The sequence below is a fragment of the Heliconius melpomene genome, chromosome 1 (genome assembly GCF_056956725.1).
Source record: "Heliconius melpomene rosina isolate 202511_hmr_F chromosome 1, ASM5695672v1, whole genome shotgun sequence".
NCBI lineage: Eukaryota > Metazoa > Arthropoda > Insecta > Lepidoptera > Nymphalidae > Heliconius > Heliconius melpomene.
In genome coordinates, this window is record NC_140389.1 from 13160692 (window position 1) to 13187184 (window position 26493).

The 26493-nt window shown below is 29.6% G+C and overlaps 1 protein-coding gene across 2 annotated transcripts; it reads right to left on the minus strand.

Moving 5' to 3' along the window:
* Window positions 1-147: 147 nt before the first annotated feature.
* LOC146541551 (long-chain fatty acid transport protein 4-like) lies at window positions 148-24634 on the minus strand. 2 transcript variants are annotated; one of them, XM_085187796.1, is made up of 14 exons: window positions 24473-24634; window positions 11808-11968; window positions 10281-10519; window positions 9329-9479; window positions 6662-6899; window positions 5730-5979; window positions 4795-4996; window positions 4363-4473; window positions 3119-3200; window positions 2545-2675; window positions 2199-2349; window positions 1854-2011; window positions 1507-1660; window positions 148-536 (listed from the first exon to the last, which is right to left on the minus strand). In XM_085187796.1, exons 2-14 carry the CDS (start codon window positions 11865-11867, stop codon window positions 379-381), a joined length of 2085 nt encoding a protein of 694 aa, XP_085043922.1. In that variant the 5' UTR covers window positions 11868-11968; window positions 24473-24634; the 3' UTR covers window positions 148-378. The 2 variants fall into 2 exon arrangements, with proteins under 2 accessions (XP_085043922.1, XP_085043931.1); XM_085187805.1 differs by having other exon boundaries at window positions 11808-11965; window positions 24473-24623.
* Between the last annotated feature and the right edge of the window lie 1859 nt (window positions 24635-26493).

Here is a 26493-nt window from a genome sequence, read left to right on the forward strand (position 1 = left end):
TGGAAAGTCACTGTTAGACAAAAGTTGCCCGCTTACAACTGAACTGCTACTTAAGATATCCTTTTATATATCAATTGTATAACAATAAATATATTTCCTCCGTCTCAGAGAATAAATGTGTATAAGGGACAAAATTAAAAAAGTACATTTTAAAAATATTACAAATTTTATTTGTACACCAATACAAATTTTTATTTATATAAATTACACAATATTTAACAAATACCTCCCCCTATAAAATCAGTCTATTCTTAAGAATATGCTAACATACTTATATTGATTAAGATTGCATTAAATAAATCACAAATCACAACATATTTATTTATTTTAAGATTAACAAGGCACTCGATACATGCAACATTATTGAAGTAGGAAAAATCACAATCTTATTTGCCCTGATATAATTTTTTCATATTCTGTAGCACCTAAATTTACATATGTATTTGATTTCGGATCAAGATAATACAATTTATCTTTTACTACGTTGGGGTCGTATCCTTCCTTCTGTAGGTCAACTTTTCGGAGCTTAAATGTAGCTGAAACAAAAAAAATATATATTTAATACATTCTGGCACAGGGTTGTCACGCGACGGTTATTACGGTTATTTTTTTATTAATTTTTTTTCGTTCTGGCCAAGGCAAAAATCCGGCGTTGTGTTCCGCCACTTAACAGGCAATGCCTAAGACAATTCAGCGATAAGTGGCAAGCACAGTTTCTTAACACCAGGTTCACTCTGCCTACCCTGCTGTATCTATGTGAGACATATTTTTAAAATTTTTTTGTGCAATATTTGGTTCATTTCATTTTATTTATAATATACCTATAACTTATTTTACAAAGTAATAATGTTTTTTAAATTACTTTTAAAATGTAAAGATTAATTTTACTTGTTTTAAACTGATAATAAAATCAACATTAGTTAATCATAATGATTAACTAATGTTATAAAAACTTATGCTTTGACCAACTTAAACTAAATTCGATTTAATTTTATCTTAATGCCATCTTTTTTTTTTTATTTATTACTATCAAATATCCATACAAATATATTTTGCCATTGATAAAGGCACTACAAAAACCACGAAGGTTTGTCTCGAGTACCAGAACTCGTCTTAAACATCTATTATCTATATACATCAATGTCAATAATTATCTATAAACATATATTACAAACTAACTTTTTAACTTTTACTTACGAGCATAGACATTTAAATTTTTTTTTAGACTTGTAGGTGTGTAAATTTTTTTTTAGACTTGTAGGTGTGTTTTTAGACTTGTAGGTAGACAAGTGTGGGTGTTTGAACTGTTGTGAACGTTTATACTGAAGTTAAATTTAAATCTTAGGAATTTTTAAAATATATTTTAAATGTGATATTATAATTTACTGAAAATAACTGAAAATATTTTTTTAAATAAACGAAAAATGTAGAGCGGATAAACATATTTAACTTGGAGAACATTTAAAATGTATATTTTTTGGTAAGGATTAGTGACAAAGTACTCACCAGTCATATCCATCGTCGACATAACCCTCATGAAGACAGGCCTGGCGTACTTGGGGAGATCCTTTGCTACATCTTTCGCCAATTTATCCAAGTCCAAGCTTCCATTTGCATCTACAATCCCGCACATACCAGCTCGCCCTTCTATGTTAGGAATCTAAAAACAAGTAAAAATTAATTAAAGCATTTCCTTGACCATTTTTTCACAAATAATAAAATAAAAAATAGTAAAGCTAACTTCATCATTTAAGAAAATAGTTTTATATATTTTCAGTCATAAGAAGAGCAAAATTTACTAGCATAAAAATTGCTCATTTTAAATTTAAGTAATTGATTAATTTAACATTTACTTCTACACCATACACAACAGCGTCTCGTTGATCAGCAACCCTTGAAATGGCGGCTTCTACTTCAGTTGTACTAACATTCTCTCCGCGCCAACGGAAAGTGTCTCCTGTACGGTCTCGGAAATATAGGTAGCCCAGCTCGTCCGCCACTAAAATGTCGCCTAAAAGGAAATTTATCTAAGTTATCGTTTTTTGTAATTATCTATTGATTGTGTTTAAAAATTTGGAAATTGATCACAAGTCAACAAGAAATATGTGATTCCAAATAACTTTAGTAGAATGTATAAAAATAAATTTATTCATTTAAATTTCTGAAATCTTCTTAGTATTATTTTGTATGGTACTTACCAGATATAAAAGCAGAATCTCCATGAGTAAGTACATCTTTGACTATTTTTTTTTCTGAAGCTTCTTTGTCTACGTAACCGAGGAAAGCACGAGACGGGTTGTTTGGTTTAATTTTACCAATAAATACACCTGGTTCGTACGGTTGCGCGATCTGAAAAAAAAAAGATATTTGAACTAAAATAAATATTGAATAATTAATTATTATTTGTTAACTTTAGTGGCCAATCGTGGCACAGCGTGCTACTAAAAACGCAACAGGTTGTGGGTGCGATTCCTATTCGAAGAAATAATATATTTAATAAAGTTACCTACCGTTACCGTTTGAATTATTTATTGAATATATTACCTGACAAAGTCCTCGAGCATCTCTAATAGGCTCTCCAGTACCTTCGTCAACTTTGATAATAGCGATGGGATAAACTGCTGGGATAATTCTCGAAATAAATCCTATGGCACCTGGCTTACTGTCGATGTTCACTGTAAAAAAAAAATTAATGATAATTCATATAAATAAATGTATCTACATTTTCAATAGCAAAAAATATGTATTATTGCTACGCATATCTTCGAAATTTTAGTTAAAAACATCGTCAATCCTTCATCACGTAATGTAATTCTAATGTATTTTTATAATAAAATTCTGTCCAAAAAATTATATAAAAGATATTGAATAAAACATTGTATCAATTATTTTTATTGAATATTTTAGAAGAGGTGGAGGTAGAGGCAGTCGATGTGTACCTAAATGGTGATGATATAAGCCGGACTTTCGCTTTTCGCAATACATAATATATTCGAAAGCTCATACAAAACTATTGATTGTATGTTACTTTGAAGCCTATAGGTATATGTTATTAGTTGTAAAAGACAAAAACAAGAAGTGTTAGATATATAAAAAAAAAACTTTTTTGTTAATTTACCTATGTTTGCATTGCCTTCCGTAGCGCCATAAAATTCAGCTACCCTTTTGATACCAAAACGTTTCACAAATTCGTTCCATATCTGCAATGATTACAATATACTTATTACAACACTTTTTATAAGCGATAAGGAAAAAATAAACTTAATTACACTTGTGTGAGCCAATTTTTTGTTTTAATAGTCCATTGCGAAGAACGATTTTATTAATTTACAATTCCGTTCCGAAAAAAATAATTAAGTTAGATAGGTACAGTAAAAATAATAAAATGAAAAACAACTAAATGTAACTATGAAATTATTAAATCATCAAAAAAAATAATGAAGCTAGTGTAGGTACTATGAAAATATGTAAAATAGAACTAGGTATTTATAACAGTGTTCTGTCTAAAATATCTCGATTTAATTTCAGTTTCTTCTAGTATTATAAACTACTAGCGGACGCGCGCAGCTTCGCTTGCGTATTTAAGGGTGAATTCTAATAACCCATGAAACGTGTGTTCAATGAAATATTTTTAGGAGTCTAAATTTCAAATTTTATAAAAATCAGTGGCGATTTAAAGATTTTTCCATACAAACTTTCAACCCCTTATTTGCACCCTTAGGAGGTGAATTCTATAAAACCATGAAACATATGTTCAATTAAATATTTTTAAGAGTCTAAATATCAAATTTTAAAAAAATCGGTGGCAATTTAAGAATTTTCCCATACAAACTTTCAACCCCTTATGCACCCTTAGGGGGTGAATTCTAGAAAACCACGAAACATGTGTTTAATTATATACGTTTAAGAGTCTGAATTTGAAATTTTACAAAAATTGGTGACGATTTAAAAAAAACCTATACAAACTTTCAACCCCTTATTTGCACCCTTAGGGGGAGATTTATAGAAAACGATGAAACACGTGTTCAATTAAATACTTTTAAAAATCTAAATTTCAAATTTTATAAAAATCGGTGCCGATTTAAATTTTTTTCCATACAAACTTTGAACCCCTATTTCACCCCTATAGGGTTAAAATTTTTTAAAATCCCTTCTTAGTGGATGTCCAGATTATGAAAGTAAACTTTTGTCCAAATTTAACGTTTCTACCATCAGCGGTTACGGCTGTGCGTGCGTCTTACCTCAGTCAGTGAGGACAAGTCCTTTTATATATATAGAAGATAATTGCTTAATTCATTATATCTCAAAAAAATATAATGAAGTATGTAGTATTAAGTAAATATTTCTTTAATATGTACTTACAGTAGGCCTCATGCCGTTTCCATACACCGTCCGCACTTTGTGCTGCCTATCAGTGGACGAAGGCTTCGTCGCCAGCACGTATCGACACATCTCTCCGATATAATGCGCCGCCTAAAAGAACAAATATTAAATATATAATAAGTATAATATATGTAAAGTTAATATTTTATTTTAATACTATATATATTTAAGAAACATTAGTATTAAAATATTAGTTAATTAATTATCTCGTTTATAATAATATAATTAAGTTGGCTATACATTATGTTTGATGAAATGCAAAATTGTTGAAATTAACTAAGTAGTTTCAGCTAAATTCATATTTACGCATTCTTAGAATGAATTAATAAATAGTATACTCGTATATCATTATATAACTCGCTGTAAGAAAGCAGCAGCCGATAATTATACATGAAACTTTCTAATAATTACCGTCGCATTGTATTTAATGCAGTCTGGGAAGTATGAGGAGGCGGAGAATTTTAATTTCAATGCTACAGTGCATCCGAATATGAATGCGTTTCCCATTGTAATCACACCACCGGCCGAGTGGTAGAGGGGCATGGGGCAGTAGATGACGTCTTTAGTCGACAATCCACCTAAATAGTGGACTCCTGAAGCCATAAACACCATTCTGTAAAGCAGAAACCATGTTCTTCCTATATTACAATTAAATAATCAAATAAATATTTTTTTATAATTATTTTAATGTAAAATATAAATTTAATTTATAGTTAGTTAAAAACCTAGAGATTAATACAATCAGCTCCTATTAAAATGGCAAATATATACACTCAGATTTTTTTTACTCTTTGAACATAATTGTAATTAATAATTAAATTGTATATAATTCTTTATTAAACAATGTGTTATTTGTTTTCTACAAAGTTGAACGTACGTAGCTTTATGCAAGAGTCAGAGATTTATAGGTACATAATGTAAATTTTCTCGGTCTGATTCTTGTGATTATGATGTGAGCGGAAAGTCACTGGTCTCTCAATATGACGCAAGATGAACGATGAAATCAAAGCCTTTATTTTCCATATTAGGTATGTTATGAAGGATAAGATTAATAACAAAATAAAACAGTAAATTTCTATTTACTGTTTTATTTTGTCTTGGCACAAAATGTACCTGTAAAAGCGACTGGTTGTGGGTTCGATCCTCACTCGAGGAAAGGAAATAATTATTTAAATTTATTTTTCTCCCCGCTGCCCGCATTGGCCCCAGAATTCGATGGTAAGTGGTGAACGGAGTGCCTTAACACAATGGTTTCCTCTACGTACCCTGATGTTCGCGAGGTACAGGATGGAGCTAATAAAACAGTAAATAAAACAACTCAATTTAAAAATAAAACGGTTATTTACCTAGACGCTGATATAACTGCTGCTTTCGGAAGTCCTGTAGTTCCTGATGTATAAATGTACAATAATTTCCCAGTAAATCCTTCCCCTTCAGATAAAAACCAAGGTGCAGGTTGGGTTGTTTCCAATAGATGGGTAAAGTCATGTTCAGAATTGACAACTTGGACAGTATCGTTAGATGTATTTAATGGACGGCGTGTAAATTTTAACAATTTAATAGATTCTTTTATCTCCTTCCTGATGTCTTGTATAGCTATAAACAAAAAAATAAAATAACATTTAATGGTTGATAAACAAATTTTATATTTTTTAAATGTAGGTAAATATGAGAAAGGGTCTTTGTTCATGAGTTTTTGCATTGGTCATCAATTCAAAAATTGATGAACAAGGAAGCATAGGAGTAGGAACATAGGAAGCACGCTAAAAATAAAAAAAATGTTTTTAGCGTCACGCTGTATCCCGCATACGCATACAGCAAAGTAGGCAGAGGAAATCTAGTGTTGAGACACGCCGTTCCCCATTTTCTGCTTAAATCTAGAGGCATTGCGTGTTGAGAGGAGGAACTCTATTAAATATTTTATGTCTTCGAGTGGAAATCGGACGCACAAATTGTCGGGTTTATATTATTATCGATATTTTGACATATTAAATATAATAAGCTACTTGCAACGTTATATACTACGGATGTAAGTAATCAAGGCTCATCATTTTGTGAAACGATCGTACCATAAAAAAATAAATTGGTTTTACGAAGACCAAAATAGTAATATTAAATGTAAAACTGGTTGGTAACACTAACTAGTGACTGATAGTTATTCCCCAACACAAAAAGTATTGATGATATCAGAAATTATTACTGTGTATTTAAGTTTTATTTATTTGGATAATATTCAACTAATAAATGCAAAAAATATTTATTAACAAAATAAATTTACCTGATTCGAATTCGTTCCCATAAATGACATAATCACATTTGGCAATGTTGATAGAGTGTAATAGAGTATTGCCAGTTTGGTTCGTATTTATAAGCGGTGCAACGGCTCCTATACGTGTGACTCCAAGCCAGATGGCCGGCATTTCTGGGTAATTGCTGGCCATGAGGGCTACAGTGTCGCCACGCTTAACTCCTCGCGACTGCAATACTGCGGAAACCCGTAAACTGAACTCCTCAACCTGAAAAATATTTTATTATCGGATTGGATACTAAATGCTTTATGTCAATTATAATAGAATATGATGATGAATGATAAATGTAGAGCGTATTAGGTACTCATTTTTACACGCAATAATTTCTTTCTTCCTGATAATTATCTCACACTGTATAAAATATATAAAAACAATCATTACTAATTGTTTTTATACAGTTAATAAAAAAAATAAGTTTTTTTGTGTAATTTAAAATATGTCCGAAAGCGATGCTTAATTGCGAAATTTTATTTAATATTTACAATTCAAAAAAATAAAACTTTGTAGTTTAGTCAGTACCTATCTACATCCTACAGGTTATAGTGTCATTGACGAGACGAACGAACAAGGCTAAAATGTAAAAAAAACTCCAATACAATATATCTACATGATCGATGTGTATACCTATATATTTATGTATGTACGCGAAATGTCTCAATGTAAAGGTCACTTGAATGTTGCAAAAAACTCTTATTTTAAATATATTAAAATTCAATATGCAAATAGTAATTAGGTATACGGTATACCTATTTACATATTTTCTAAAGAGGTTTCATTGCATACTATAATTATTACGATCTCAGCTTTATTGCCATTTTACTAAAATTTTTTGTATGATCGTGTGCCTTTAATTGTCACCTTTACTATCATCTATGTCTATGCTAAAAACGTAACTGATTGGTGTCTGTACATAAAAGACGAAGAATTGTTATTGGGGGCATTTAACAATCTCATAGAACCTAAAATAATGATTTTTATTCTTTTTTCTGTTTGTAAATAGGTACGTTTGTTCACTTTAATTAATAAACAGCTTGACCGATTTAAATACAATTTTCATTATTGTATTTTGGCAAACTTCTCGTAACATTTAGCGTTTGTTTTATTTTTAACCGACTTCTGTAAGAAAAGGAGGTTATCAATTCGACTGTATTTTTTTTTTATATTTTTTTTTATGTTTGTTACCTCATAACTTTTCACTGGATGAACCGATTTTGAATTTATTTTTTTTTGTTTGAAAGGTGAAGCTTCCCGAATGGTCCCATTTTTTTTTGGTCGATGTCTGACAATGGTATCTATGAGAAAATCACATAAGTCTTAAATTTGCATTAGGTATGTGCGCGACAAATAGACGAATAACTCAATGTCGCGCTAACCGATTTTGATGATTCTTTTTTTATTTGAAAGGATACACTTCAAGGATAATTTGGTGAAAGTTTGGTTAGGTTCCGATTATGCATTCCGGTGAAAATTGAGAAAGTTTGTTTTTTTTTTGGTAAAAAATTGATTATATTGTAATAGTTACAACAGTAGAGTAGAGTAACAAAAACTTTTTAAATTGATGTCAGAAGTGAGATTCCTGATCGTTGCATTTCTTTTCAACCAACCTTAAAAAAGAGGATGTTCTCATTTTCAACCAACTTCAAAAAAGGGAGATTCTCAATTCGCCCGAATACTTTTTATGTATGTTCTTGTCAATATACCAAAATGTAACTTTGCACAAATGATGTTTTACACAGGACAACCTCAACCACTCGTTGACAACCACTACCACCACCATTACCACTCGTTTAAGAAGCATCATTTTAAGATCTACCCATCACTTAAAATCGTAAAATAAATTAATTTTTAACAAAAAAAACCGACTTCTAACAACGAACTAAAAAGTGAAAAATAATTATACAAAGATTTTATAATTTTGAAGTCGGTGTCAAACTACTGCTACAACAACCTTACTACAATATCTAATTACTAAGCCTGTGTGTTTTACTTGGCACCGACTTCAAAATTATAAAATCTTTGTATAATTATTTTTCACTTTTTAGTTCGTTGTTAGAAGTCGGTTTTTTTTTGTTAAAAATTAATTTTAATCGGCTCATAAATAAAAAAAATATTTGTTTATTAAATTGCTGTAAAATAACTGTTTCATTTGCCGCTATATTTCTGTTGCCGCTATGATAACAAATATTAAAAATCTGAATAAAACAAAAATTTCACCTATCTCCCAAATAACAAACCTGATTTTTTTTCGTGACGAAACCATTCGTGCGCGTATATGACTCGCACTTGGCCGCTTTTTTATTTAGGTATAAGTATTGTCTTTAAGCTGATAATGTTATTACTACATGAAAATTAATTGAAGAAAATTAAACTATATAAATATAAACAGACCGCGAGGCGTAAGTTGAGCTTTGCATTGGTGTGCACAGATAGTGTATTTGTGACGACGGAATAGAACAATGCATGTGACTAAGCAGTAAAATAAGAAAAAAAACGTAGTCACAACGGTGTTTTTCATTATAATTATAATGACTAACAATAAATTCTATTTTTAAAAATTTTGCTAATTTTAATGATCCTTCACACAAATGTAAATGTCAGCTTACGCCTCGTGCATTGTACAATTGTTAAAACAGTACCTGTTGGAAAGTCCACGTCTCATCTTCGAATAAGAAACATGCTTTTTTTGGGTGTTTCTTTACAACTTCATGAAAAATATCTGGCATAGACCAGTTCTTCTTCGTAAATTTACTAGATAATCTTAAAATCTTGAAATAGCAGTATAAAGCTCTGAAAGATAATAACAAACAACATGTACATTTTTAAGCGGAGCGTTGGTATGTAAGTAGGTAGTATATTTTCAAGGACACCAATAAATAATAATAAAATCAATTCAACCGGATAAACCTTAAAATATTTGTTATTTTATTTTGACATGAGAAATAAGCTAAGAACGGTTTATTACTATTATTAATATTATTGAACGTATGTTCAAACGTGTTTTGTTAATAAAAACTCAAATTAATTTATCGCTTCAATGAAAAAAACACGCGAAGATGGCTTAAACCGGATAGAACAATTGTTTAGTAAAATATTTTTTTATCAAAAATAACCATATGGTCAATATTATACTAGATGCTAGTAGCAGTATCCTTTAATAATTTTTTTGCAAGTAATATATTATTTTAACTTAATTTTCAGATTAGAATTTATTTCCCCTTCCCGTAGAGTCAATCCTCATTCAGAGCTCCGTAAAAGCAAATCCTATATGCAATCTTTATTCATCATCACCTTTAGAGCAGTCACTGTAATAGTTCTAATAACTATTCCAGAAATTACATCTGTATATTGTGTGTCAGTCACCGAAGAGTTTTATTCATAAAGATTTTCGTAAATTATTCAAATAATTTGTCTCACCCATGTAAGATATTATAACAGAAAACCTGACTCGTCAATAATATTCAACAATCGTTGGGTAAACTTTTATTGTAAGTAGTATTAAGTAAAATTGTTTTGAACCGGGTTCATTTTTCCCTTTATTTACTTTCATAAAAGTTAAAGAGGTTAGGAAAATGTTAAAGAATTACTTACTTTAAGTCTCTTGGTGCAGTTTGTACAGCGATCCATATCCAGTTAAAGAAGTAGGCTAGTGTATAGCATATAACTAGAACCGCCAAAACAATAAGGCTGATCTGCCAGCTAAACAACACCCAAGCCACTGCGCACGCCGCCACTAGCACTGCCGCTGCGAACACCATGACAATGACGCGACTCCAGGGCAAACCTAAACTTGCACTGCCACCAGATTTCCCCTGTTCTATGTCTTTTTCCTAAATAATAAATATTCACTATGTTAGTTTAGTAAACTTTAACAATTCCGAGTCACAGTCGGCTGACAAGTGTAAGATTAGATAAGGTAATAACATGTATTACTGTCGCTGGCGCGTTATATGAACTATAAAAAATAACCTTAAATAATTTTGCCATTATTCTCATCGTACAATGAAATTAAAAATTGTAAACATGATATTAAATTGGCTAATTATTTTTTAGGGTTCCGTACCTCAAACGGAAAAAAGAATCCCTTTTAGGGTCACTTTGTTAGTGGTCATCTATCCGCCTGTCAAGACCATTTGTCTCGAGATCGCTTGAAGGTACCAATCGGAATCCCTTGGACCATAACAAAAATAATGCTTCTAAGAGAACAAATCAAAAGATACGAGCATTGATGCATAATTTTGTTTGAAATTCACAACGTAATCAAAACCTATAAGGTACTTGCAGTCGATCTACAGTTATGACATTTGGCACAAAGAGAGAATCCTATGGAAATAAATCATTACACACTTATATTATATTTGTAGTTCATACAAAATACAATCTTGAAATTGGTACGGAACCTTGAAGGACGAGTTCGATTCCCATTTGATCGGTTTTTTCCTTACAGAAAGATGATTCATTCATCATAAATATACGTTTCACGTAGATATGTTGGTTTATAAAATTTTAACTTTATATTAAAATGTATATATTTCTGTAGTAGAGAAATTAAAATGCCAATCTTTATGACGTTTCGTTTCGTTTTCATAAAATATATTCAAATCAACATTTTGACAAATCCATATCTAGTAACTATTATAGTCAAAGGTTGGCATACAGTCTCCGATATGACTAGTTGCTCCTAGGTTTGACCGAAGCCATTGGGCAAACCCCAAAAGAAATTCCATTTTCGGCCTCTGTGTGAAGTATTTTTAGTGAAACCTATAAATTTAATCTTTTCAGTCAAACGTCGATTAAAAATAGTCTGTTTTTAGGCTTTGTCCAGTCGATTCTAGAAGCGACTCACAGAATCGGTTAAACGTTGATATATTTTTGAGGAATTCTAAAAGAATGAACTAAAAGAAGGAAAGAATGAACTAAAAGACCTAAAAAAAATCCAAGAATTGACTAGTCAAACTCAAAAAGCGCCAGAACTTCGAGGTTTGATATATTGTATGACACAGTATTTACTTGACATTAATTTTTAACAAATTAATTTAGTGAAAGTTTTTTATGCAAGACAGTCATACGGTATACATACATATTCTTAAATATTAAACAAGTTTTAAGCAAACTTACCACTTTTTGATTATTAGCTTCACTCTTATTCATATTATTATTCGCCTCTACATTTGACATTGTTAGTAATGATTTGTTTCGAGAAATTTCCTTTATTCCTGTTTATTTTGTGAAATTTATATTTATTTGCTTTTACGAGTTCATTTTGTACTTCAGTGCTTCTGAAATAAAAAAATATGGTCATTATTTTTTACCTATATATTCGCAAGAAATTAAATAATATTTGTGCCAGAATTCAATAGTATTCTGTCATTTAATCATTTGTGCAATGTATTTTTAAGTTTAAGCTTAATCAAGCGGGTGGAGCTCTGTTACTTTTATATTTTGAGAATACACAGACAAATGTATATATGTACATAACAGAGATTTTTTAAACGTAAAAAATGTTAAATAAAAAATATCCATGTTATGTTAAATAACATAAATCTAATCAGCTTCACGCTTTATCCCGCATACAACAGGGTAGTGTTAATAAACTTCGTTCCCCAGTTTGCGCTAAACTTTTCGAAACATTGCTTTTTTTGCGGCGGAACTCAACTGTGTCCGTGACCGTGTCTACCTACTGTGTATGTATACTATACTATACTATAACTATAGTTAATTTGAAATAAAAGCGCATAAAAGTAGAGCTAAAAATTTATAGTTATTTCGAAATTCGTACTTTATAAATGCAAACATAATAAAAGTAGAAAAATATACATACATTAATTTATCAAATCAATATTACATGTCTACAATCTGAATCTTCAATTAGCATTTTAGTGACAATAAAGTATAAACCGTGTTAACGACGCGACTCTATTGTTTAGTATTGGTGAAACATTTAATAAAATAATGTTAAATTATATCTTGTTACACCTATATTTTTTAATATACCTATAAAAAAACTTTAAGAATGAAAATTAAAAAAATCAGCTTCACGCTGTATCCCGCACACAGCAGGGTAAGTACACCTCTATTAACCTAGCGATAAGACACTCCGATCCTCATTTCTCGAGGGATTGCGTGTTGAGTGGCGTCAACGTCAGGCTTTTGCCTTGATGCGAGGTGCCAGTTGCTTGGTGCCAAAATAATTAATATACGATTTTTCATTAACTTAAGTTATTAAGATTTTTATAATTCTGTACCGCTCATATAGGTATCTATTACGACCATAGACGTGAAATTCTTAGAATAAAATAAAGACCTACCTAAATGATATTTTTAGTAACGACTTCGTCGAAATTTAGAGTTTTTAGTCGATCTTAGTTTTTTATCTCTTTTTTACGTTTATTACCGGAATATTTCATAATATTTTAAAAAATAATTTTACCTTACTTATTTTAATTATATTATACGCTAGAATATAAATATTTCTATTTCTACCTACCAATTAAGTCAGTAGAGCTTTCGGGCCGTCAACCATATTTTAGGCTGGCAATAATAAAATTAACGAACGCACGCGACGTTTCCGAAGCAATTCAGGAAAAGAAAGTGAGCTAGTGAGTCAACGACCTTTGGTCGTGACTTCACGATGAAGAGAGCGAAAGTAAGGTTATTGAATTTCTTTACAACCCTCCCATTCTCATGCTTTTATATGTCCATTAACATGCAGTATTTTCTAATATGGTAAAATAAAAAGATAATATTCTAAATGTATTATGTATCTACTGTGTATAATATATATAAAATTAATTAAACATATCGAAGGCCAGTCGTGGGGCAGGGGTATTGTCATTTCTTCGCTTTGGTTTAGTTTCACCACTCAACACCCATTGCTTTTCACGCTAAAATAGCCGGAGTGAGGGGAACGGAAGTGTCTTAATGGGAACAGAAGTCTAAACACCATTTTCCGAGGTTCTGTTTTGCGCAAAATACAGAGTGAAGCTAAAAAATCTAAAATGTATGTATATCATCCAACGCCACACAAACAAATAACTTAAAATAAGCTTAAACTTGTTTAATTATCACCAACGATATAATGCGTATGCTAAAAATCTTATGTACTTATGTATGTATGTACGTTCATATATGAAATAAGTAAATATTATGTCCTCATCTTCAAACACGCCGTTCGTTCGTGAGAACCATAAACATATTTAACCAGAATTTTCGGTATATGCTTTTATTGAATGTTTATTTTATATTATAATAATACATACTTCCTAGTAATATTCTTACATGATTCATTTATTTATATAAATTAAATGCACATTTATCAAGAATATTTGAAGAAAAACAATATGCTAGAAATCACGAAACTATTTTTAATCTATGCATGTACGAATATATTATGTACGTCCTTGACTATAAAGATTTCTTAATTTATTCACAGAATTCAGAATAAGGTAAACATAGCAAATATAACTTTAATCTACGGTAAGTTCTAAAATTATCTATAAGCTCTAAAATTTACATTACAATTTAATTATATAGACAAAAATGACATCCTTATCATTAACAAAGAATAACAACAAATCAGAGACAATTACAATATTGAAACAAGGATTTAATCGGTATGAAATACTAAAATAAACTTATAAGTAAAAGTAAAAGCTCTAGTGGTGAATCTGCAACACTTTCATTCGGTTTACGTACTTAGGTATTACTATAGAATTAAACGTTTATATTAAAATAATAATCTTTCGATAAAAAAACAATTGATCTTATATATAAAATATTTTATATTTATTTTCGCATATAAAAACACATATTTAAATTTATTATACATAAATATCTTTTATTACATGAGAGATATATTAATTGATGACTGCTACGAATGATTTTGTCTGTTAAAAACGTTTTATAAAATATATTTGATATTTGCTTAACGCACTCCATTTCATTCACAATCATACTTACATATATTTAAAAACGATTTTATTTCTTTAAAGATATATAGATATAGTTTCTATGTTGTTTACGTAGTATTGTGTAAAATATATAAATATATCTGTAAATTCTAATATCTTTTATTTAGTAAATAAAATGCCAAAGAAATACGCTACTTCTGGTCATTACCTTTTCATTTATAATTCCATAGGTGACCCTCGCTCGCGATTATACATAGTGTTTAATACAATTTAAAAATATATATGACGTAAATCACGTAGGAGCACAATTATGAGAAAGTATGCAAATATCAATAATGGTCGTTACAGCATTATTCCATACATAATATATACATATTAAGTCCTAAGTATAATAGGTGAATGCTTAAATATATTTTTTATTAATAATTAGGAATATTTATAACAATTAGCTCTATTCTACAAATAAGCTAATGAATAAATGATTAAATTTAATAATCTTAATTACTCTGGCTACAGTTGAAACAATAAATGCATTTAGATTTGCGTGATATGTCCGTAAGTATATTTGTATTAATTTATGCAAGCAGCCCGTTGACCTCGCTGTAGTAATCGGTCAAGTCGAAGTTGCCAACCCAAAATAAAATTTAAAAATACTTTATAGATCACAAGGTTATGTGAGCTTACCTATTAGTAAAAATAAATAACTGGGTACAAATACGTCAAGAAACATTTTAAATATATATAAATATTTTTAAAGTATAAAAAGGTTATACTTTAACTTTTTCTTCCTTTTTGTTCTTTGCATTTTACAAAGTTGGGCAGCTTTATAAAATGCAAATTTGTTGGGTTGTTAGCTTGTCTTCCAGGTAAACATGTTTATATACGTATATATATGTAAATAAATAATATTAACATACTTAATTATATTTACCCAAATTTGAGTCCACTACCGTTACGAATATGCATTATTGACATTTAAAAAAAATACTAAAAATAACATTTCTTTTTTTTTAATAACATTTAAGGAAAAATACTAAACATAAAATTTATCGTCTTCGATTGACCATTTTTTTCAACCTAATATTGGATTTTTTTATTGTATTTTTAAGGGTTTTTGAGCGTATTGTATTGCATTTATAATTATAACATATGATAAACATCGTCGGCACTTTTAATATCAAGAGAGTTTTTACGTTAAAGTTAAAGTTTTAATTAATTCTACTGAAAATACCCTTCTCACTAGGGAATATGTACCTACTGCAGAAATATTTTGTATCCTTATTATTTTTTTCATTGCTTCATTTTTACTAAGGTGCAATAAAGTATATTTATTATTACTATTATCCCGTACATAGCAGGGTAGCAGAGGGAACCTGGAAATCTGATGTGAAGACACTCCATTCTAAATAAGACAATTCTGTTCACGCTACATCGTACTGTATCTCGCACATAGCAGGGTAGGTAGAGGGAAACCTGGAAACCTACACTAGGTTACCGGGTTCTAAAACCTACACTAAGTCTCTCCGTTTCCATTAAGACACTTCAATTCTCAACTTTCCTGCGGATACTTGAGGCGTTGCGTTTTGAGGCGTTGCCTTGTTACCAGAGCGAGGAAAAATAGTAAATAATTTGCACCCCCAGTGGGAATTGAACTCACAACCGCCTGCAACTTAAACGACTGCGCCACGACGGCCTTTATTTAGAGGCCTTTAAATTAATTGTCCTTTTATTATTATGAACTGTCTGAAGAAACTACTAGCTAGCTCATATTTAAAATTATTACTATTTATTTATTATTCTTAAGATCATAATTACAGCTATTATTTAAAAACCAGAATGTTAAATACGATAATATATTTACATGATTATATAAAAAATATTGTTTTTATAATTTACTAACATCCTACTAAATTCCACATTAAAACAGATAGAAAAGGTTAAATATTTTCTATTAAAGCAATGAAATTAATTAATTTGCACGTAGTTCCTCAAATCACCCACACTGTATGTGCTTATGGCTTGGCAGTATGATGGATTATTCACTTATAGTTAAGTCAGCTTATTCGTATGCACGGCAGGTATCTTTCTCTAGAGTCAAACGCTTCTTTGTCAAGTACAGTAATTTATGTGTCATGGGCAGCGGTAGGTTTTTGAACTTAAAATGTTTATTATCTGTGGACGCACATTCCTATATCTTTTTTTTAATAAAAAAATGACGCGTTTGGTGATAAACGTGCGTCATAAGTTCTGATTTATGATAGCCAAGTTTTTATTCAGTAATAAATTTATATTGTTTTTATAAAATGAAATCTTTTTTTTAATGTATTATACCTATACATATCCTGCTTGTTTTTTTTTTCTTATAATAAGACAGTGCGTTTGATAATTATACCTATTATTATTATTGTCTACGATCGTAAGTGCAAGTCAATTTTTAATTCAATCCAAAACAATATGCCCACTAAATAGTAATTAATTATTCGTTTCTTTATAAATATTTGTAATTTAATTCCTACTTATTATATTCAATGCTACATCAAGAATACGATTCTTATTGAAACTCCTAAAGCACACTTTCACAACCTCGAAATATATTTAAACAGTTTAATAAAATAAATGATATTACTGTTTTTTTATTTTGTGTGTATATTCGATATTATGCGAGACTATATCCTAGTAATAAAATGTTTAATTTTTAGTTAATTTAAAGACATTACATACTAGATGTTGGAATGCAACGTCTTGGAATTTGAAATCCAAATATTTAAACTTACGTATATATTATTAACTTGTAAATAGAGTTAAAGAAAATCTATGCAATGTTTATCGTGTATCATCTTTTATTTTATATATTATCTACCATTCTGTTCGTTTAAACATAACTAATATGATCGTAAAGGAATGGCTGTAAAAAAAAGATGACTTAAATTTCAACTATGTCGTTATCATTAGGACTGCCATTTATTCTGTTGCAAATATTTAGAAGTGCATGCCAAAAATCTAAAGGAGTGGTTAAATACTAAGCTATATAGAGATAGAGCTGCTTTTATATAATATGCAACGTAAAAATTGGCTAAATTTTATTGCGATATCTGAACTGGTTTTTAAAAGTCAAGGATAGTGAAATTTCGACCATAAAACATATAGAATGTTATAATGACACAATTAGTTTGATAATATTCCAAAAAGGTTATTTAAATTTAGGTTTCCTTTTTGACACATAAAAATAAAAAAAAAGTAGAATTTAATAAAATTTTGTTTATTTTAATAATTTGAAAGCTTGGTTAGTAGTTAATAACTTTATTTATTTTTTTGTATAAGTATATAAATTACTAGTATTAGAAAAATATCTTTTTACCTATTCGCATACATAAATTTCCATTTTATGATTTTTTACTTTATTGCACTATAAAACGTTTAATAGGTAATATCTAGATACTATAAAATATAAAAGAAAATAGACAATATAATACATATTCAAAAAAAATGTCGTTCTTTAATAATATTATAACAAAACTAATAAATCAAGTAAGTATGTGCGTGTGCTTTCAACTACAATAATTTAGATAATGATCACGGTATATCTTATCTGTGCGTTGAACAACGTCAAAAGAATAGTGCGTAGAATATATTATTAGTTTTCATTACTAAATTTTTTGTATGGTGAAATGAAATGTTCTCAATGTTACGCATAATTTTAAAACTCAGAAAAGATTTTTAAACGACCCGTTCAAATCAAAGTAGCGACTTTTAATTTATTTGCCACATATGAAAGCTTTGCTACCATACAGTTATATTATTCTAAGCTTCTTTTACATACCTACACTACGTTTTGGATTTTATAGATTATATAAATAAACTAGCGGCCCGCTCGCGGTTACACCCGCGTGAACTATGTTATTATTAATTTCTGTCTCCATGACTACGTCTTAGTGACGTCTATGCAAAATTTGAGACTCCTAGCATTTGTAGTAACGACGTTTCATACAAAGTTTCGATCCCAAAAACAACCCCTTAGAAATCGAATATTGCAAATTCCCGTCTTAGCGAGCACCTACGTCCTATAAGTAACTCCTATGCAAAATTTGAGATTCCTAGCACATGCAGTTTCTGAGATTTCGTGATGAGTGAGTGACCTTTCGATTTTATATATATAGATATACTAATATAATAAAGCGGAAGAGTTTGTTTGTTTGTTTGTTTGTTTGTTTGAACGCTAAGATCTCTGGATCTACTGGTCCGATTTACATTGTTTTTGTTTTGTATGAAAGCTGCATTCTTCAGAAGTGCTATAGGCTATATAACATTACGTTACACATATAAACTAATATATTTTAAAGTACTTTCTAATTTGACATGCAATTTATTCTGCCATGTTAATAACAACCGTCGCGTCGCTACGCAATCGTTACCGCGACATTTTGATATTGATCCTTATGAAAATAAATATAATAGTCACTTTTAGCATTTCATCTAGATTGAAATTATAGTTTACTGTATGACATTCTAATAAACAATTAACCACCTGAGTCCACTGATTCGAAATGACCTAGCCTTCGGGCGGCATAGTAGGCGAGTATGACCGACGCGAACGGGCAGAAGACGTTGATGGTTTTATAAATTTTTATACATTTTCGAACTTTAATTGCTGTTTATAATTAATTTAAAATACACTTGGTTCTCTTCTTATTTTATTTCATATTGTTGGCAAAAAATATTTTTAGGTAGTTTTTAGGTATGGGTTCTAGGTACTTTTTCTAATATTAAGAATATCCTTTAGTTACTTTTACTTCTTATGTTGGTTTTCAATTTCTCAGATATTTTTTCTAATAATATGTCTCTAACTATTATTCTTTTTGATTATTTAAGCTTATATTTTCTTACTAATCCTATTGAAAACTGAAAATATATTTAATAAATATTCTTATAGTTTAAGCAGGCGTAGCCGCGTCCGGGTCCACTAGTATATAGATATAATTATACTCACAAAACGACTAAACCTTTATGTCTACCATTGAAGAAATGTAATGCAAAAAATTGAAATAGCAAATACAATGACAATGAAATGCTTCAATATAAAGGTGTAAATTGACTTATTACTTTATTGTTAAATCCAAACACAATAGATATATTTTTTTTATTTGAAATTACAACATAATCGCACATGCGCTCGCTTATTGCGGTTTGTATAGGTATATACATATAATTACTCGACTCTGAGATTACCCTCCGATTAAGAGCATGCAACATGAAATAATAAAGATCGTCTGATCCGTGCATATATCTTCTAATAAAAATGTTTTGCGGATTTTTTTTCACTTGAAAATAATAGCAAAATAAAATTAACGAAATGTGTAACGGATATGTATTGCGATAGATATTTATAAAAGTAAGATTTTGATATTTGAAATGATCTTTTCTTATATGTATCTAGTAAGTTAAATGAATTTTTTTAGCTTCCAGATATTATTGAGCTGCGAAACTCAGAGCTGCCTTGGGGAATCGAACCCACAACTATAGCCACACGTTTATGCAATTGTGCCACGACGGTCTCAAAAATACATACGAGTACATATATTATTAACTAAATGAACATGTGTAATAATGAAATAAACATTTCAATTAAAAAGAAAATATTAAATAAATATTCCTATATATTCGCAACATTAACATATTAATAAATTATAATCAAATGTACTTTACCATTTCAATGAAACATTTATAAACCACAAATACCAATAAAATTAATTTCTAAGAAAAAGAATATCCTAGAAGTTCCAATTGGCATGTGCTAATAGTCAATTATTTTATGTTTATTAAATCTGTGTAGTGTACTATCCACACGTGGCCCATATATTTAATAGAAAATTAAGAAAAAGAGAAAGCTTACTTTTTAAGATTTGTATGATGAATGATTAAAATCTTTCTTTAATTGCGATATATAAGAAAAAAACTGGTTATTAAACTCCTTTACCAGTCACTATAGCTCAGCAACGTTTGAAAAAAATAAAGAGTTGTCTTGATACAGTATTTATTCTGTTTTACAATATTTTCTTATTTAAACGCGTTGCGGCATTCAGTTCTGCCATTCAAGTCTCCAGAATTCGGCAGAAAGTGGGCAACGGAGTGTCTTAACACGAGGTTCCCTCTGCCTACCCTGCTGTGTGCGGGATACAGCGTGACGCTGATTATGATTATTTATTTAAAACGTGACAATTTTTTAATTTTCTACGTTGACTATCTCTATCAAAATACTATTACTACAATACAATACAACACAACATGGTACAGTACGGTCAATAAGTCGTGGCTCGTGGCTGCCCTGAAGTTAGCTTTCGATGGCTCGCAGATTTCATTTTAGATTTTTCTTTACATTGATGTTCAGAATATCTAACTTAAGGGCGGCTCGTTGACCGTACTCTACAATGTTAGAAGCATTAATATTCTTATACAGAGATGATTAAGTATATACATTATATATTATTTCTGTAAGAAATCTAATAAATTATATAGTGAAAATAATAAGGGAACTTCCTCATATTTAATAATAACACAATTAATTTTTAAAAGGTGCTTTACAATCAGTAATCGTAAACGTTGGCATTGCGTTACCGTTATGGGAAACATAATGAATGTCTTCACTATTATACCGATAATACCATTGTATATGTCATTGTCATCAATTACGACCTTCGAAGCATTAAAATGATTGATGTTATACAAAAATTATCGACTCTATTTATTCTCATTTATTTATTTAGACAGATAACAAAGTGGTCCTATAAACTTACTTAACTTCCGTTTTATCTTTTGAGTTACGGAACTTAAAAAATAATAAATGTTTATATTTATAATATACACTTTAGTAGCCTCTGCTTTGCTTCTGATATACGAAATAGGACTGATTGATATTTATGTGAGAAGTTTCATTATAGTGAAATAGCCATAAAAGGGAAAGAAGACCTAAATGCATAAGGAAAATTGAATAACATTAGTAAAACAAGTAAATTTTATATTTTATTTAAACCCCGGACGTTATGAAATACGTTGGTGTGAACAAATAGCGCTTTGTTTAAATTAGCAATAATAAAGGAAAGGCCATGAGTCCCCGCGCTTGACGTTTCACAACGGTGCCTTGGTTCCAAACTCCATCATTGTGGCGTGCGATTGCGGTATTTCAATTTAACAAACGTCGTTATGGAGAAATTCATCTAAATATACACAATACTAGTGGACTTGGGCGGCTTCGCCCGCTTGAACTATACGAACATTTATTAAATATATTTATGGACATATTGTCAGTTTAGAGAGTGAATTCTAATAAACCATGAAACACGTTTCAATTAAATATTTTTAAGTTTAAATTTGAAATCTTATAAAAATCGGTGGACATTTAATTTTTATTCCATATAAACTTTCAACATCTATTTCATCCCCTCAAGAGAAAAATATTGCAAATTCTTGTCTTAGTAAGCATTTGTGTCCTATAAGAAATGCCCATGCAAAATTTAACACACCTAGCACTTTGTAGTAACGAAGTTTCATACTAACTATTAACCCCAAAAACAACCCCTTAGAAGTCGAATATTTTAAATTCCCGTCTTAGCGAGCACCTATGTCCTATAAATAACTCCCATGCTAAATTTGAGATTTCTAGCACTTGTAGTTTCTGAGATTTCGTGATCCGTGAGAGAGTGACCTTTCGATTTTATATATATATATATATATATATATATATATATATATATATAGATTTAAGTTCAATCAAATAATCAGCTTTAATTTTCTTTGACGAAATAACCAGCCCTTACTCTTTAAATATCTATAGGTAGGGATATCTTTAGCCTCCTACCTATCTAAGAGAGGAAAAATTATCTAATAATAATGTAATTAGTTGTACGTAAATAAAAAACTGTTTTTATAAGCTGAACTATCGATAACTCATAATAGAATCGCTAAATTTTTGCAGATAAAATTGTTATTTTGTTGTTATCATAGATTATAAAAAGTGATGATTACAGATATAAATAATAATCACGATAAGGAATACTCCGTTGCGAGGATAGTAATTAATATTATATTATTAATTTTACTGTATAATCTAAGACTCTACATTTGCACACTTATATAATTTCTTAAGATAGTTGGTATATATACTTACATAAATGACATCATTATAATTGTTATAGTATACTATTTCATTTTCTTACGAAGAGTAGTAAAACATTCTAATATTCTTCACTTTAAAATAAATAAAATAATTGGTCAAACGTCATTATAAGACCTTTAATTTATTATATAATATTATTAACATAATCTCATTTTACTTTTTATTAATTAAACGTCGTATAAATAGGTATTATTGGAGTAAATAAGTATTGTGTTAAATGGCCTTACTTTGTTTTTTTTACACATAAAATTAAGGTTATGACTCGATCGCATGCACCTCGTATGAAGTTTAATTCTTTAATTGCTGTAAGTATAATGATATAAATAAATATCACGTAAGCCTCTCACATTTAAATCTTAGGAGCTTGTTTCCTCACCTTGTGCGGGCATTAAATAAAGAAAATAAGGAAAAAATATAAAAAATCAACTTATAATCAACATCTGTATTTAAGAATGGCATGCGAACATAATATCATACATAATGAAAAAATCTCATTTGCAGGTGTCACATAGTTTTAATGCAAGTATTTTTCCGTATTTCTTAAAATACCATAATAAACAATGGGCAAATTACAGAAATTATATAATTATTATATGAATTTTTAATCTCCCTTTTTGAAATCATTCCGGCAGACCACATTAAGCAGCAATCGTGTATTGATGGTCTCTCATAAATACCTTCACTTTCTTTATCTGACTCGAGTTTCTAGTTCAAAACTTATAGAATAGTGTAACTCTTACTCTACTCTTATACTTATTTCAGGACGGGATTCAGCCATTATTAAATAAATTGACTATAGGAAGCTTACTTAATGATACAATTAGATCTTTTCTTTATTATATCCTCAAATAGAATATCCAATTAAGAAATACTAAATTATAAAGAGCATTACTTTTTAGAAATATCTTCTGAACCGGATAAATGGACAGTTAAATCTTATAATACATATCATATATCTATACTATTATATAATTCGTAGACGCAAAAATTAACAAGTGTAAGATATTTCTTAAAGATTTCAAGTTACTTGAAAGATATGCCCCAACACTTTCTAATTTTGAAATTAACTTACGTATATTGTATACATGTATCTTACAGTTAAGTACTTGTATGTTTTATGAATGGAATTACAATATATATTACGTTCACATAGTATATGCAAAAATATGAATAATTAAATGATAACGATATAGAATATTATTAATCTTATCTACAACTATCAACTTTTTTAATGCAATACAACAAATTATTAGTATTGAAATTTTTAAAGGTCAGGTCAACTAGTAAATTATGCCGGCATAAGATATATGCTATGGGCTTATTTACATATTTTATTTTGAGTTTCATATTGTTCCATCAACAAAACAACGTTTTTAATTTTTTTTTAGTGTGTATATAATTAAAATTATTTTGTGTCAGAAAATATGTTTTGAACGAGTGTGTTCATATATTTTTTTGTAGTAAAAACATGGAATTAAATTTAAAAGCCATTTCATTTTGTATGATATTCACTTCACAAATAGCCCTTTCATATAATCCGAAATTTAACAGATTTTTTGCAATAAAAACCGAAATAATCCTAAAATTAAATCAAACAATGTTCTATAAGAAAGATTAATTTTATTTTTAATATTTTCGCTTTAATTTTACCGCAATAAAATTTTAAATACACAAGATGAATAAAACATTAAAAAAAAACTCACCTTCAACATTAAACTTTAATTTCGATGTTATTTTAGTAGAATAACGTTTTTATTAATTACACGTAAAGTTTACGAGGACTATATTGTAAGCGTACAAGTCAGGCCGACAGTGACCAGCGAGGCGTACCGACTGTGCTTGACTCGCGAATCGGAAGACGACGACGAGCCCGGTGGGGTACGCTTGTACGCTGGCCTGATAAGCCGTGGGAGATAGAAACAACATCTCTCCATTCACCCGCGAGTAGAAAACACTGAAACACGATGGAAAGTCTTAATTGTACTGTGGGTTACGACGCATAATTTATTCTATAGTTGCATTATAAACTTTAAAGATATGTGAGAAGAGATCGTTTTGAACTTATCTTTTTGTATCTTCATAATGACTCGTGTATATCTCGATCTTTGGAAATCGATCTAAATTCAATTTCAAAGTTCTTTTAATCTACATTTCATTTTCAAGCATGAGTTACATTAATATTATAATTATAGAGTATGATTATTTCAAATTGTTAAATTATAATTAATTAAATACGTATTTGTTTAAAATTAAAAAAAATAAAAACCCGTTGAGTTTCTTGTGCTGGTTCTTCTCTGATCTGAGACATTAACTTTAGTGAACTGATGGTAAATTGACGTTCAAAAAATGAAGCTTGTAACTTTTTATTTTGAATAAAAATATTTGAATTTGAATTATGACATGACTATTATATTATAAAAAAAATATATTTTTTAAAAAAGATACCCATTATTTATAATTAGTAATTTTAGTACCTATCTATTATTTTTTGAATAAATTAAATAGGAAAAGAGTTTTGGATTTACAAATACAATATCGCCGTCCATTGCTGAACACAGGCCTCCCTCATCGAGCCCCAACCATCCCTGTCTTGAAAAATGTGTAAAGAAAATTTTATAGCGAAAAACTATAAAAGATACATTTTTCGACGTTAAATTTTCAAAGAAAAATCACTTTAAATTATAAATTAAGAAAGTGGCTTAATAATATTCTAAAATCAAAGCGCACACGTCGAATTTTTGGGATAAAAGTTTTTGCATAATTCAACCTTGAAACAAGATCACTACATGACGTAGGTAATTTTGTAATTCAGAATGCATATTATATAACCCATTTTTTATATATAATTTAACTCATTCATTTGATAATTGTTCATAAAAATAAATTATTTTTTAACAAAAAACATACCGACTTCGAACAACAAAGTAAAAAGTAAAAAATAAAGATTTTATAATTTTAAAGTCGGTGTAAGGTAGTTGTAGCACTAACTCGGTTTGTTTTTTGATAAAAAACATTAATATTTATTATTAATAATTTATTTTAAGATTTTAAGTGATGCGTAGACTTTATCTTAAAAGGATGCTTGTCGAACGAGATCTTGATTTGTCATATTGATAAGAACATTGTGAGTTCTCCATTCAACGTGATACTGGCGAAGTGATTTTGTGCTCAACTGGCACGCTCGGAACGCCATAATAGAAACAACAGAACAGAACAGATAAGAACATACACATACAACCATTCCCTTTTTTGAAGTTGGTTGAAAAGAAATGCAACGATTGAGGAATCTCATCTTGTAAAATGCCTATTGTTAATTGGTTTTGTAATCAACTAACTGTAACAGACCATGTACCTACTTTGTTCTGGGTTCAAGCCAGTGGCGTAACTAGGGGGGTGCGAGCGGTGCGGTCGCACCGGGCATGAACAGGAAAAGGGCATCAAACTCGACGATTAGTGTGTTTTTTCTTTGTTTTTTAGACTTTATACCATTTTAAAGGGCATCAAGTCCTTTAAGCCGCACCGGGCATCAAAATAAAAGGGGCATCAAAGTCGACGATCACTTTGGTTTTTTAGAACTCAACGTCGATGATTTAATTACGTTTTTTTTTTTTTTAGAAGTCATCAACAGGAAAGGGGCATCATGTCCCCCGAGCCGCACCGGGCAGCAAATACCCCAGCTACGCCACTGGTTCAAGCTCCAGGTAACAATTATGGTAATTTATCT